Genomic DNA, 12,611 nt, shown 5'->3' with positions numbered 1-12,611 from the left:
TGTAAACTTTGGCTTCTTTTGTAAAATCAACATGAGGATTTTGTAGAAAAACATATTTCTGTTTCTCAGAAAAAGCATCATTGTGTTATCAGAACCAGAGCCCAGGCTCCATGTCAGTACTAGTATTAATACATTGCAGATTTTATGTCCTATGTTCAGTATATGATATACAGAGAGTATAGCTATCATATGATCAATGATCAAAAATTAAAAATAATCAATCGTGAATGCTACAGGGGAGCCTTGGTGGCACACCTGATAGAGTGCTTACCATTAAGGCTTAGTCGTAACCGGCTGGCCCCATGCTGCACGTCATCTTCTACTAGAAAATCATCACATTTGAGAAGCTGTAAAATAGCAAAGGTTTGACATTTTTGCTTCATAAACTCAAACTGTTAATTGTTTAACAAGACTGATGAATATTTGTATAATGTAGTGTAATTTTCTGTCAATGGACTAATCAGTTGATCAACTCATTGTTTCAGCACTAACTGTGAATATCAGCCTGTAATTGAAAAAGTCAAACAGAAAGAATCAAGTTTAATGACACAAGACAAACAAACAAGGTGTAGTGGGATTTTTTTTTATTGTTATTATCAATTAAACAGTATGATTTCTAAAAACGCAAGAATTGATCACCAATAACAAAAGGGTTGCACATCTGTGAGACCTTTGTTTGAATATTCTTGGAAATAGACATAGAAGGGGATGTAATAAATAAATGTATCATACAATTTGAGGTATGCAGAGTAGCTTTGAGAATACAAATATGCCCATGCCTCCCCCCAGGTGGGTAACACGCACACACACATACACGCACACTCGTATACACACAGCCTCAAACATACAGGCACACAGTTTTATCAGGGGGAGCAATTAACCGAACATGGATTACAACATCTGTATCAGACCTTTGAAGGTATGAGAAGAAATGAGAGAGACATTAAAAATACAACTGAATGTTCATTTGTCGTTTATATTTCCCCTCCTGTGTTTTTTTTTGCCTCTTTCTGTTTTAAAAGTATTTGACATGTTTTCATTGTAAAAACCTTCTTTTCTAGTCCGTCACAATACATTCTCCTCCACAAGCCGCTGAAGCAACAAATGCTGTCGCTAAAAAAAACACTTGAACGCAAATTTGTTTTTCCCCTTCACATGTATCGCAACTTTAAAAAGCTGTTAACACTGTACGTCGAGTCACTGTTGTACCTTGAAAGTTTTTAAAGCACGGATGAGAAAGTTGCTTAGAAAAAAACAGATCACTTTTTGCGGATACATATTTAAGTCAAACAGCAGCGACACAAGCTCATCAGCCGAGTGCTAATCAACACGCTCAGCTGTTCCGCTTCTATTCAAATACCAAAACTTGACACAATATAAGCCTTCAGTAATTTACATTTTCAAACATTTGAAAAAGTCCTCGCTTTGGTGAACGTAGCTCAACAAGAAAAGCTGTGATTGATCAATGTTCCCCCTTTTTTTTTAATTAAATGACGACAGGCCTTTAAAATTCCATTACAAGTTGATATGAACACGTAACGAGACTCGAGGTTGTGAAAATCGTCTTCGTGGGGCCGAAGACTAAACCCGAGTTTGGTTAAAAAAAAAAATGAGGTTCAGCATTCCTAAGAAGAAGAAGACACTGAGAGAGTTACGCACACGGGCACACAAATTAAAACAGACGCATGTACATTTACACACATACACACCATGACATCATAAGTCAGCACTATGACATCATCAACACTGGCTTCTGACATCGTCATGCGGTTCGTCTTTTCTCTTTGATTGCATCATCTCTTTTTGTTGTCGAGAATACAAATGTTTTTCTTTTTTTAGTTTTTTTTTTTAAATTCCACTATAAAGTTTGAATATTGAAAATCCAGGATTATACATTAAAATTCACAGAGATTAAAAAAATAAATACATGTTTAGACAAAAAATAAGTAAATAAATAAAAATAACAATCATGATAAGAGCGTTCATCGTCTGATCGAGGGGGAATCCTTACACATAATGATCATAAACCATTAACACGTGAGCAACATGTATCATATTAAAAGACTAAAATGGCTGGCACCAATCATGTCTGTCTTTGTCAAAATACAACTCAGAGGGGAAGCTGAAAACCTCGAAGGAGGCCTCACGACTCGAGGGTAAATCCAGCCTAAACGGCTGGAAGGTCCATCTCACAGCCAGAAAAACTAAAAAAATGTACAAAATATGACATCATTATGGCCACCACTTCTCCCGCGACAATGCTATCAGGTGTGTTTTTACATGTTCCACAAAAGTTCCTTTGCTTTGAATTTCCTTGCATGTTTATATTTTCTTTCTATTTAAGAAAAAAAAAAAAAGTTGGTGAACATGTGCACAAGCATGCCTCCTGACACTGACACGCAGAAGTAATGAAAATGTGAAGCAAACGCTGTACAGAGCACAGACACACAAAGATAATTCGGTATAGCCCTTGGTGTGAAGTGTCCATTGTCCCCGGCCTTGAACCCCGTCTACCCCCCACCCCCTCCCTTCATATGAGGTGAGCAGCTGAACTCGCAGGTAACATGTGGCGTTGTCGACGTACGGGAGCATTTGCTTGGTAGCAAATCAGTCGTGGAAAGTAGTAACCGACGACTCTCTACGAACTCACGATGAAAAGTTTAAAACACTGTTTGAGGGATGTTTGCTTTGCCGGGGGCCATATCAAAATGTCTGAGCAAGGTTGAATCTTCTAATTTAAAAAAAAAATGGACTAATTATTACGCAAAAGGTCACAGCACAATGTTTCATAGATGATAAACACCCACTAGAGTTCACTGTACAAAGGCTTAAAGTTAGCTAGAATCAGACTGCAGGGTGGATGTTAGTGGATTTTAAGGCCCAGTCACACCAGGAAGAAAGAATATTTGGATTTAAAAAGCTTGGGGTTAGTTGTTGAACTACTGTAGCTGTAGCTGGTGAGCTCACCACAAAAATGTTCACCAGCTGGGTCACAGCATTAGTCAGTTACAACCTCTGTTTAGTATTAGTTTAGTATTATACATCAAGATTTACTGCAGAGGAAAAAGACAGCTTAACAAGCTAACAGGATTTCAAACTGACAGTTAGCAGTTAGTTTCTTAGCTCAGTCGCGAAAATTTCACAAATTCTACTAGTTCAGAAGACGTATTTGTATCGTAAACTTCTGTCTTATAAGTATCTAAAAAAATACGTCTGTTTTGTGGAGATGTTTACGCTCCAACAGACAAGGTAAAATAAAAGTGAGGGGTGCTTACTCCATTTTAGACTCTCTGGCTCTCCATCCACTCAGCAGTGACAGACAGTTTATTTGTCAAATTCACTTCACAGTTCACCAAAGTTAAACTTGAAAGTAAAATAATTTATACTAATTTCACCCCTGAAGCCAAACCTAGTGATCTTACTGAAATGAATTCATTTTGCCACAAAAGTTTAACCGTTTAAATGCTGGTGTGACGGGGCCTGTATGGCAGCAGTTTGCATTGACGCAAGTACAGTTTTTCTCCAAAAATGGCGTTTGTTTTATTTGAAACTAGAGTGAATCAAGCCATAAAGCAATCAAGTGACAGCTAACTGTACTCGGCTGGAATATTTTAGCAGTTTCACTTTCATGATAGTCCAATCATATCCAGCCTGTAAATTACACACCGTCTGGCTTAAGGATAAATACGTTCAAGTATACACAAAGTCCTACAGGGCTCAGTAATGTTAATACTATTATTAATATTATTATCAGGTTAATTTCATACAAAAGAAACTTGTTTGGTTTTAAATACTTGTATAAATAGAAAGACAAGCAAACCCGTCTGTCTCTGCCTCGGCGCTCTCTGTCATCCACAGTGGATTCAAAGACAGGTGGATCTCTGTCAGAGCACTCGAGGACTCAGAGGACAGTGCAATAAAACTCAAGGACAAGTCAATGAATTCGACTCAGCAGGTATCCTTCAATAAAAGTCACAGCGAATACCAGCAGCCTTCAAACTGCACTCGTACCATATTTTTTGCTCTTTTCAAGTGGACGTTTCTGTCTTCCCTTTACAAAGAATGACTGAATATTCTCTTCTTCAACAAACAAAGTGATAAGGAGAAAATCAATTGGCTCTACTCACTATGAGATAATGTTGTCGTCCACCATTTTTTGTTTTATGAAGGGGAGGGGGGGCTGTTTGCTGCTCGTCCTCAGGACAGAGTGCAGCCCTGTGAGGTGGCCAGCTGAGATCAAACCTCGCCTCTCTCTGCTCATCTCCACTTCATCCTCCCACTAAACGCCTCACTGCTTTCCATCCTTCATCTTGTAATCAGCGTCTTTACAACTTCAGCCCTCACCTCTCTTCCCTCACTCTTTCTCTTCCTCTCTCCCACCTTCCCTCACACTGTCACCTCGTTCTTACTCCCAGTCCGCAGTCCCTGCCCTCCTCCTCCTCCGGGGATGAAGTGCAGCTGTTCGATGGTGTTCTGCCTCTTGCTGGCGAACGCCATCCGTCGTGCGTTGGGGTGGCCCGTCCCCGCTCCGCCTCCGCCATGGCCCCCATGTGGGTCCCAGCCGCCGTGCATGCCCATGCCGGGCATGGCGGCGGAGCTGCGGTCGTGGTCGTGGCCTGATGTCGGGTGGGAGTTCATCTTGATCATGTGGTGGCGGTCCATGGACGGCGTGACGCAGATGTTCTGCTGTGACTGGGCCTTCTGGTGGTGGCTGAGTCGGCCCATGGTGGGCACCATCCCGCTTCCTCCGCCTCTGTCACCTCCTCCGATCATCAGCCCCATCGCCATTAGCCGGTCCTCCAGGCGGTCAGGTGAGACCAGTAGCCTCTCGTGGGACCTGAAACCACACACTTGTTTATCATGGGCTAATTAGACACTAAAAAATGACTGTTGCATGGTGAAACCACAGCACACGTTTCTTATAATCAGTCATCCAGCAGAATTAATCAGAAATTAAGAACATTTTTGTAAACCTTAAAGGTCCCATATTGATTTCCATGTGTTCCTTGATTATAAAGCAGGTCTAGTTTCTATATTAATACTGTGAAATTATCAAACACTCAGTCCACAGAGAAATGCACACAGCCTGTATTCAGAAACTGAGCCTTAAAACAAGATGTCAGGACTTCTGCAACTTTGTGATGTCACAACAAAGCAGTCTCCTCTTTCAGCCATGCCCCAAGCCCCGCCCACCTGGACCCACCATCAAACCTTGCAGGATTTGGTGTTTACCTGAAATTTGCTATATTTTTAAATCTGAAGAGAGATTCAGAGCCTCCTCTCTTCTGATTGGCCAATGACCTGTTGTTACCAGAGCTCCAGAGAGAGAGGAAGTGTAAAACTATATTGAGATGGTTTTTGGCTTAAAACCACAAATATATCTTCTTATGGATCAACACTTCAAATAAAACACAGTGTAAAATGAAAAGTGTAAAATATGGGACCTTTAAATCAACACATAACGAGTTATCAAACATAAAATGAACTTTGACTTCAGTCTCACCTAAGCCACATTTGTTTCCCAAGTCAAGAAAGAAGAAACTGTGGAGCTTGTTTAACTTGTTGGACTCACTTTTTAAAAGAAGTCAAATGAGGTACAAGGTTTGAAATCTGACTGAACAGAATTTTTGTGTTATAAAAATTACACAGAGTGTACCCTCACCTCATCAGACTCAATGAAACTGCTCTGCTCTTGACATTCATTTATCATATTCTCTGATTCCCTTTGCTCTTATTTTTCTCGTCTCTCCTCCATCTTCTCATGTCACCTGACATCATTATCATCTCTTTTGCTTTCCTCTCATCTTTCACCTTCTCTGATCTCGCTCCTTTCTCTTTTGTGTTTCATCTGCTCGTCTCATCTGCTCTTCCTCTCATCACAATCCTCCTCTCAGCTCCGCTGCCCTCTGTCCCCTCTTGTCTTACCTGCGGAGCGTCTGCGAGGTGGAGCTCCTGCTGGTGCTCATCATGGCTTTGTAGTACTGGTGTTGCTGGTTCTTGGACAGGCGGGACAGCGTGTTGCCCTCCCCGAGTGCCAGCAGCTGGTCCTGGGAGCGGACGCGGCGCGGCGGTCTGTCGAAGGATGAGCTGGTGTACGGCGTCTGGGCAGGCAGCGGGTATGGGTTCGGGGTGGAGGCAGGGATGTGGAGACGAGGCCGGGAGCCGTTGAGGGGCAGCGTGCCCCTGGAGCCCAGCGTGTAGTCGCCCCCCCAGGGAAGGTGGTGCTGTGACGAGTGGAAGGATGGTGGAGCGTTGTTGGAGCGACGTTTGGAGTTGTGGTAGCTGGAGTACTCATCGAGCTCTTTCTCTGGTTCAGCACAAGAAAACCAGAATTGTACAAGATGTAAATATGGCTGCAAGTAATGTTTATTTTATTTATTGATTAATATGTCAATTGTTTTTTCAATCACTTGTTAAAGAAAAGGTTGAGTGCTCACAAACAATCATTCTGTCAATCATTCTGTCAATATGCTGATTACAGTAGTTCATGACAAATCTTCTGTCTCTAATAAACTCAGTGTTTGCTGCTCGTGATCTGATTATCCTACCAGGTCTACCAGGTATGCAATACAGAAGACTTGGTTTCACATCTATTAAATGTATAAAATAATGTAAAATGCCTGTCACGGTTTCCGAGAGTCCAAAATAGTGTCTTGAAATGCTTTTTATTTCCAAATCCAGGTCAAAGACATTCAAGTTATAACTAGAATAGTACTCAGAGAATGCAGACCTCCGTCAAGGCCATTGCTAAACAATATAGACCAGACTTCAGAGAGAAAAATTCTAATTCATAGTAAATTAGAGTGGCACTCAGTAAAGCGCATACCTCCACCAAGGCCAAACAATACTACACACGTCTGTCAGATCCAGGTTATTATTAGATCCAAACTTTGCTTCCTGAGAAACTGAAGAAAGTGTCTCGCAATGTTTAAGAAAATGACAGAAAATTCCAGGATCCATCCACTTAACTGGATCTGCACCTAAATTTAACGTGTTCTTCCCCATCCCTCCATCAGGTTTGGTGCAAACCAAATCAGTATTTTTTGCATCCTGCTGACAAACAAACAGACACAGGTGAAAACATAAAGTCCTTCGTGGATGTAATGATAAAAAAAAGGAGAAAAGCTACAAATTCTCAAATTTGAAAAGTTGGAACGAGAAACTTTTTCCCATTCTTTTTCCTGAAAAAGGACTTAAACAATTAAAAAAATATCAAAATCTATTTATATTTTTGTCAAGTGACTCGTCACAGCACTATATGTAAATATGGTCAGACACTGATAGCAAAATGAGTGACAGTTTAATTGTTGAATGATCCTATCATTATATTTTCTGTTAACTGGTTGGAATAAAAGAAAAGAACCAGTTTTGAGAAAACAATCCAACACAAGGTACATTTTTTGGCTGTTCTGGAGCTTTAATCATAGATCATGATCTTCATCAACACACAGAGACCATGTAATCAAAGTGCACATTGAGGGCTCCTTGTCTATGTTGGTGCTCAGATAAAATAGAAATTTAAACATCTACAATACTGCTGATGGAGATCTTGATTGAAAGCTCCACAACAGCTACTAAATGGACCTTGTGGTGAGACTGCTTTCTCAACTGTTGAACTTTGAACCTCTAAGGAAAAGATGACAGAAATGAAAAAGAGCCGAAAAGACAAAAATGCAAAGAAATTAAAGAAAAAGACAGGAAGGAAGGAAATAAAAAACAAAAGGATAGGACGACAGATGCTGTACGTGTGGAGGCAAAAGACATGAAAAAGAAAATCCATCACAGGTGTGTGGGATGATAAGGAGGTGAAATACTGTGACTGTGACTGTGAAGAGACATGCGGTGGTAGAGTTAGAGAGATAAAAAAAAAGGTGAAATGGAAGTGATCGACTCAGAGGAGGACAAGAAGTTAAGATATACTGTATATTACACGAGGCATAACAGAATAAAGGTAAAAGAGAGGAGAACAAAGAAACAGACTGTAATAGAGGTGAGAAAGTTTAAACCTGTGTGATGAGAGAAGAACGAGATACACCGACATAAATGACATGGAAACAAAGAAATTGAGACACAAAGTAGAGATGAAGAAGTGAGGAGAGAACAGTTAGCGAGGTTCATTAATAGTGAAATACAGTTTCTGTGCTTTCTGCTCTGCAGCCTGAGACCACTTTAATCTTCAAAGCATTTCCATGGAAGCAGCTCCCCAAGAGCCAATTTAAACCTGACCTTTAACCAGGCACCTCTTTACCTCCTCTCGCCTTGTCTTCCCTCTTTCTCTGTTTCTCCTCTCTCCCTCTGTTTGTTCCTTTGTCTCCTCCACTCCTTTTGCTTTTCTATTCTCCTTCCATTGTTTTCAGCTTCTCTTCCTCCTGCTCTCGAGGTTTTTCTCTCTCTGTTTTCACCACCATCTTTCTCTTTCGCTGTTTGTCTCATGTCCTGATCCTCTCCTCCTCTTCATCTCTCCCCTCTCTCCCTCTCTTTCTGTTTACTCCCATCCTGTAAGGCCAAATTATCTCGAGGTTTCTCCCTGGCTGCTGACCGCAGACAAAGAAGCCTTTATCAGTGTCCTTTCTGCACAGCCATATGGGGAACTACATCAAAAGGACCAGGTCTCATACAATGGTTGGCGAGAGGCTGCATTCCCTCTCTTTGACTCATAATGACAACATTTTGGTCTCCATTTGAAGGGGCGTTCCACCGAAACTGACATTTAAGGTGTTTTTCTAAAAAAGCAGGCTTTTAATAATCGAACAAGTAAAGATACTGAGTGTCATTGATTCAGTGCCACTGTGACTCAGCCTGTATCTGGTTTTCCTGTTGAAGGGATCAGCGGCTTGTAGCTTTATTCTGGGAAAATCATCCGCTACAAAGAACTCAATCTGTTCTTAGTGTTTCTGTTTGGTTTGTAATCACCAGATTAAAAAGAAGACTGGACTCTCAGGGACTTCGCAAACTAAATAGTCTTGTGTATCATGTCAGTGAGGGTTGAAAGGCCCTGAGGAGATGAAATGTGGCACGAGATGGACGTTTTAAGACCTGAACTGTTGCCATGTTTAGTACCAATCCTGAGATCTTGTCTATTTAGTTTTAGTTATTACATTCTTTATATTATTTAAATATCATTCAGGGTTGTCTTCTGAACTGGTCTGGTAACAAAAAGTGCACAAGTCCTTATGTGGATTTCATGATTTGTGGATTTTTGTCGACTGTACAAAGTGCTTTGCTTTAGGTTTCCGTCTTTATTTTCCTGTTAAAGGTCCCATATAGTATAAAGGTAGCTTTCCATGTATGTTTTGATTATAAAGCAGGTCTAGGTTCTATATTAATACTGCGATGGTATCAAAGCGCTCAGTCCACAGAGAAATGCACAGTCAGCATTCAGACACTGAGCCTTAAAACCAGCCGTCAGGACTTCTATAACTTTGTGATGTCACAAGCAGTCACCGCTCTCAGCCATGCCCAATGCCCCGCCCACCTCAACCCACCATCCAACCTTGCAGGATTTGGTTTCTCTTTGAGTGTTTACCTGAAATCTATTATATCTTTATACAATCACTTAGAAAACAGTCTGGCTGACAGAAGAGAGGCTCAGAGCCTCCTTACTTTTGATTGGCATTCCAGAGATTGCATTCAGTCCGACCTTTAGCTTGAAAAAAATAAAACCCACCGCACCATTCATTTCAATGATAGCAACGCAAAGAGCTCCTACAAAACACCAGAGGGTTGTCTGGTAATAAAAACATGAACTTGGCTGAACATTTACCAAACGGCAGGGTTAGGGTGGATTACTCTGTAATGTGAAAAGCTGTATTTCTGCTGTTTATCTCAAGATTGTCACAACAAAAGATGAAATGATTTCTGCCACGATAACTTCCAACAGTTGTAAAATCCTGTCTCATTGCATTATAAACCTGTCCTTCAAACTCCAATGATCTAATTACAGGGTCTAATATAAACGTCTCACCAGCACTTGAAACAACAAACCTCCACCAACTCAGCCCCCATGCATTTGAGTTTAACTCAGGGCTGTTTTCTGTCTGAACGCCTGCTAAGTCTTCAAGCGACAAGTTCGGACAAATTCAGACTAGGATGAGGAGTGAACACCCTCATTACTGAGCAGATGGAAAATTGTCAAACAGAAAATACACAAACGTTGCCTTTTGAATCACAGGTGAACCTTGGGAAGTGCAGTGCCTAAAACCACACGATCGGGCAGAAGAAGGTCAAGAAAAAGGAGGTTCAATCGTCCATTTTTTTTCAGTCACTGAGGCAAAGAAAATATAGTGAGGAAGAGAGAAAGGATGGAAAGAAATAGTGTTTCTTTTGATCTGGGATTAATCTGCTGATTCCAAAACAAAAAAACTAAAACATGCAAGTCAGATTTTCTGATCTGAAGGACAGATGCCACAAACGCGACAGAGACGCAGCTTCAGAGATGAGAAGACGAAGGGAAATTCGATGACCTTTGAAGGTCTGATGTGGAAGTGATTTCCAGACGCTGCACCGCGTCACCTATAGAAGTGTTTTCTTCTTTTCACTGGACTGAAATAATAAAGAGTCTCATCTGGTCGCCGCTTTCCTCATTATTGCTTCCACTTCCAGATGCAGCCACACCACACATACATACACACACACACGATCGCCCATGTAGTAACCATCCATCACTCAGCCTGCAGAGGCGACTCCCATCCCCCTGCAGTTTTCAGCAGTCACAGGGTGAGAGAGGTAAAGACAGAGAGAGAGAGAGAGAGAGAGAGAGAAAGGGAGAGAGAGGGAGAGGTTGCCAGCCACTGCCTCTCAAACATCTTTTCTTCCCTGTCGAAGGCAGCCAGGCCCCTGCAGACCAGCCAGCCAACGCCCCTCCCCCTATCTCCACATCTCTCTTTCCCTCCAATCCTTTCTTCCTTTCTTTCACTGCCTCTTCCTTCATTCTTCTCCCTCTGCTCAGTCGACCTCTCTGCATCTCTATCTTTCTGAATATCTATTTTTTCTCCCTGCTGTATCCTTATTTGCCCACTCAGCTCTTTTACAGCCCCTGATCCTCTTTCTTCACATTTAGGCTCTTCCATGTTTCTACGTTTTTTTTTTAACCCTTACATCAACTCCTTTTTCTCTGCCTCTCCCTACTTCCTTTTTTTCTACTCTTCTCTTTTAAATTAATGCTTTTCTTTACCCTGTTTACGCCTTTACGCCATCTGTCTGTCACTCTCTGTCTTTTCCATTATTTCCTTCACATCTGACACATCTCACCCCTCCCACCCCTATAATCATTTCCTCCAGTTTGTTTACTTTACTGTTATGGCTGTTTAGCAGAAACAGTTTGCACATTCAGGCTACACTGAGATGATTATTTGGCTTTGCAGTTGATTCATAAATCTCCTGGCGGCCATGCCTGGCTACGGCCATAATGGACTCTCATTCACTGGAGCATCAGCTGTGTGAAAGTCGAACTAACTGGGCTGCGAGAAGAGAAATATCCCACAAAGAGAGTGGTGGGGTGGGAGTCAGCCAGCTGATGTGAGAATAACTGGCCCGTAGTTGAGTTGGCAGAGACTATTGTGCTTAAATGCTTAAATCACACATCTGATCTTGATGAACGAATTATTCAAGTTGAAGTTCTTCACTGATGTTCATTGTATAATTTGTTAAGAACAAAATGACGTAACAACGGTCAATGGAAACCCAGTGAGGGCTGGATTCACAATCACACTGAAAATCAAGGTAAAAAATTGAAACCACAGGCTGATCCAGCTCTGTGTATGACCCCGCATGCCTGTATACACTCCTGACAATGTCTGGGCGTGCTCCTGATGAGTCGGAGGATGGTGTCCTGGGGGATCTCCTCCCAGACCAGCTCCTGCTGCTGGGTTGATGCCCTTCTACGGCCCTGTCCAGCTCTCCCTGTGTAACGGCCGGTCTCCTGCTGTCTCCTCCATGTTCTTGAGACTGTGCTGGGAGACACAGCAAACCTTCTTGCGGCCGCACGTATGGATGTGCCGGACTACCTGTCCAACCTGACTGGGCTGCAGGTACCGCCTCATGCTACCAGTAGTGACACGGAAACTAGCAAAACACAAAACTAGAGAAGAATCAGTCAGGAAGGAGAAGCAGAGAGCAAGTGTCTGTGGCCACCACATGTAGAACCATTCCCTTTTTGGGGGATGTCTTGCTTTTATCCTCTGCATTGCACCTGTTGTCACTTTCACTTGCACCAAAGCAGCTGAAACTGATTCACAATCACTTGTTGCTTCCTAAGTGGACAGATTGATATCCCTGAAGTTTAACTGACTTGGTGTTATACTTATACATTTTTTTGAGCAGAGTATATACAACATCACAGCGATGGTTAGTTGACTGTGGTTAACCAAATAAGAGGCTAGTATTACATGTTATACATAAATGTCAACATAGTTAGTATTTGGACCAACAGCTGAGAGTTGATTATACTGTAAGAGTAGTAAGAGAAGTTTCTTTGAAGGTTTTGTAACACAATATATTTTTGATGTCATCCTGTGTCTCCTCGTCATTTGACTCCATTTTAACCTTTGTGAATCCAAGCCAACCACAGGTTGCATCCTCCACAAAGGAGCAAACTTCAAACTTTTAAGAGC

The 12,611-nt window shown here is 41.7% G+C and overlaps 1 protein-coding gene across 1 annotated transcript in view; it reads right to left on the bottom strand.

Moving 5' to 3' along the window:
- Positions 1–567: 567 nt before the first annotated feature.
- LOC111661193 (protein shisa-7-like) overlaps positions 568–12,611 on the bottom strand; it is a 37,802-nt gene continuing 25,758 nt past the window's right edge. Inside the window, exons 9-10 of the mRNA XM_023414686.2 lie at positions 5,926–6,307; positions 568–4,837 (exon numbers count right to left, since the gene is read on the bottom strand). Of these exons, the coding sequence (XP_023270454.1) occupies positions 4,387–4,837; positions 5,926–6,307 (833 nt within the window). The 3' untranslated portion in view covers positions 568–4,386. The remainder of the gene's footprint in view (positions 4,838–5,925; positions 6,308–12,611) is intronic.

Source organism: Seriola lalandi, unplaced genomic scaffold, assembly GCF_002814215.2.
Source record: "Seriola lalandi dorsalis isolate HSWRI2012SDOR001 ecotype SW California unplaced genomic scaffold, Sedor1 jcf7180002054538, whole genome shotgun sequence".
Classification (NCBI taxonomy): domain Eukaryota; kingdom Metazoa; phylum Chordata; class Actinopteri; order Carangiformes; family Carangidae; genus Seriola; species Seriola lalandi.
The sequence above is the reverse complement of the archived record's forward strand: the minus strand, read 5'-3'. Positions and strand labels throughout refer to the sequence as shown.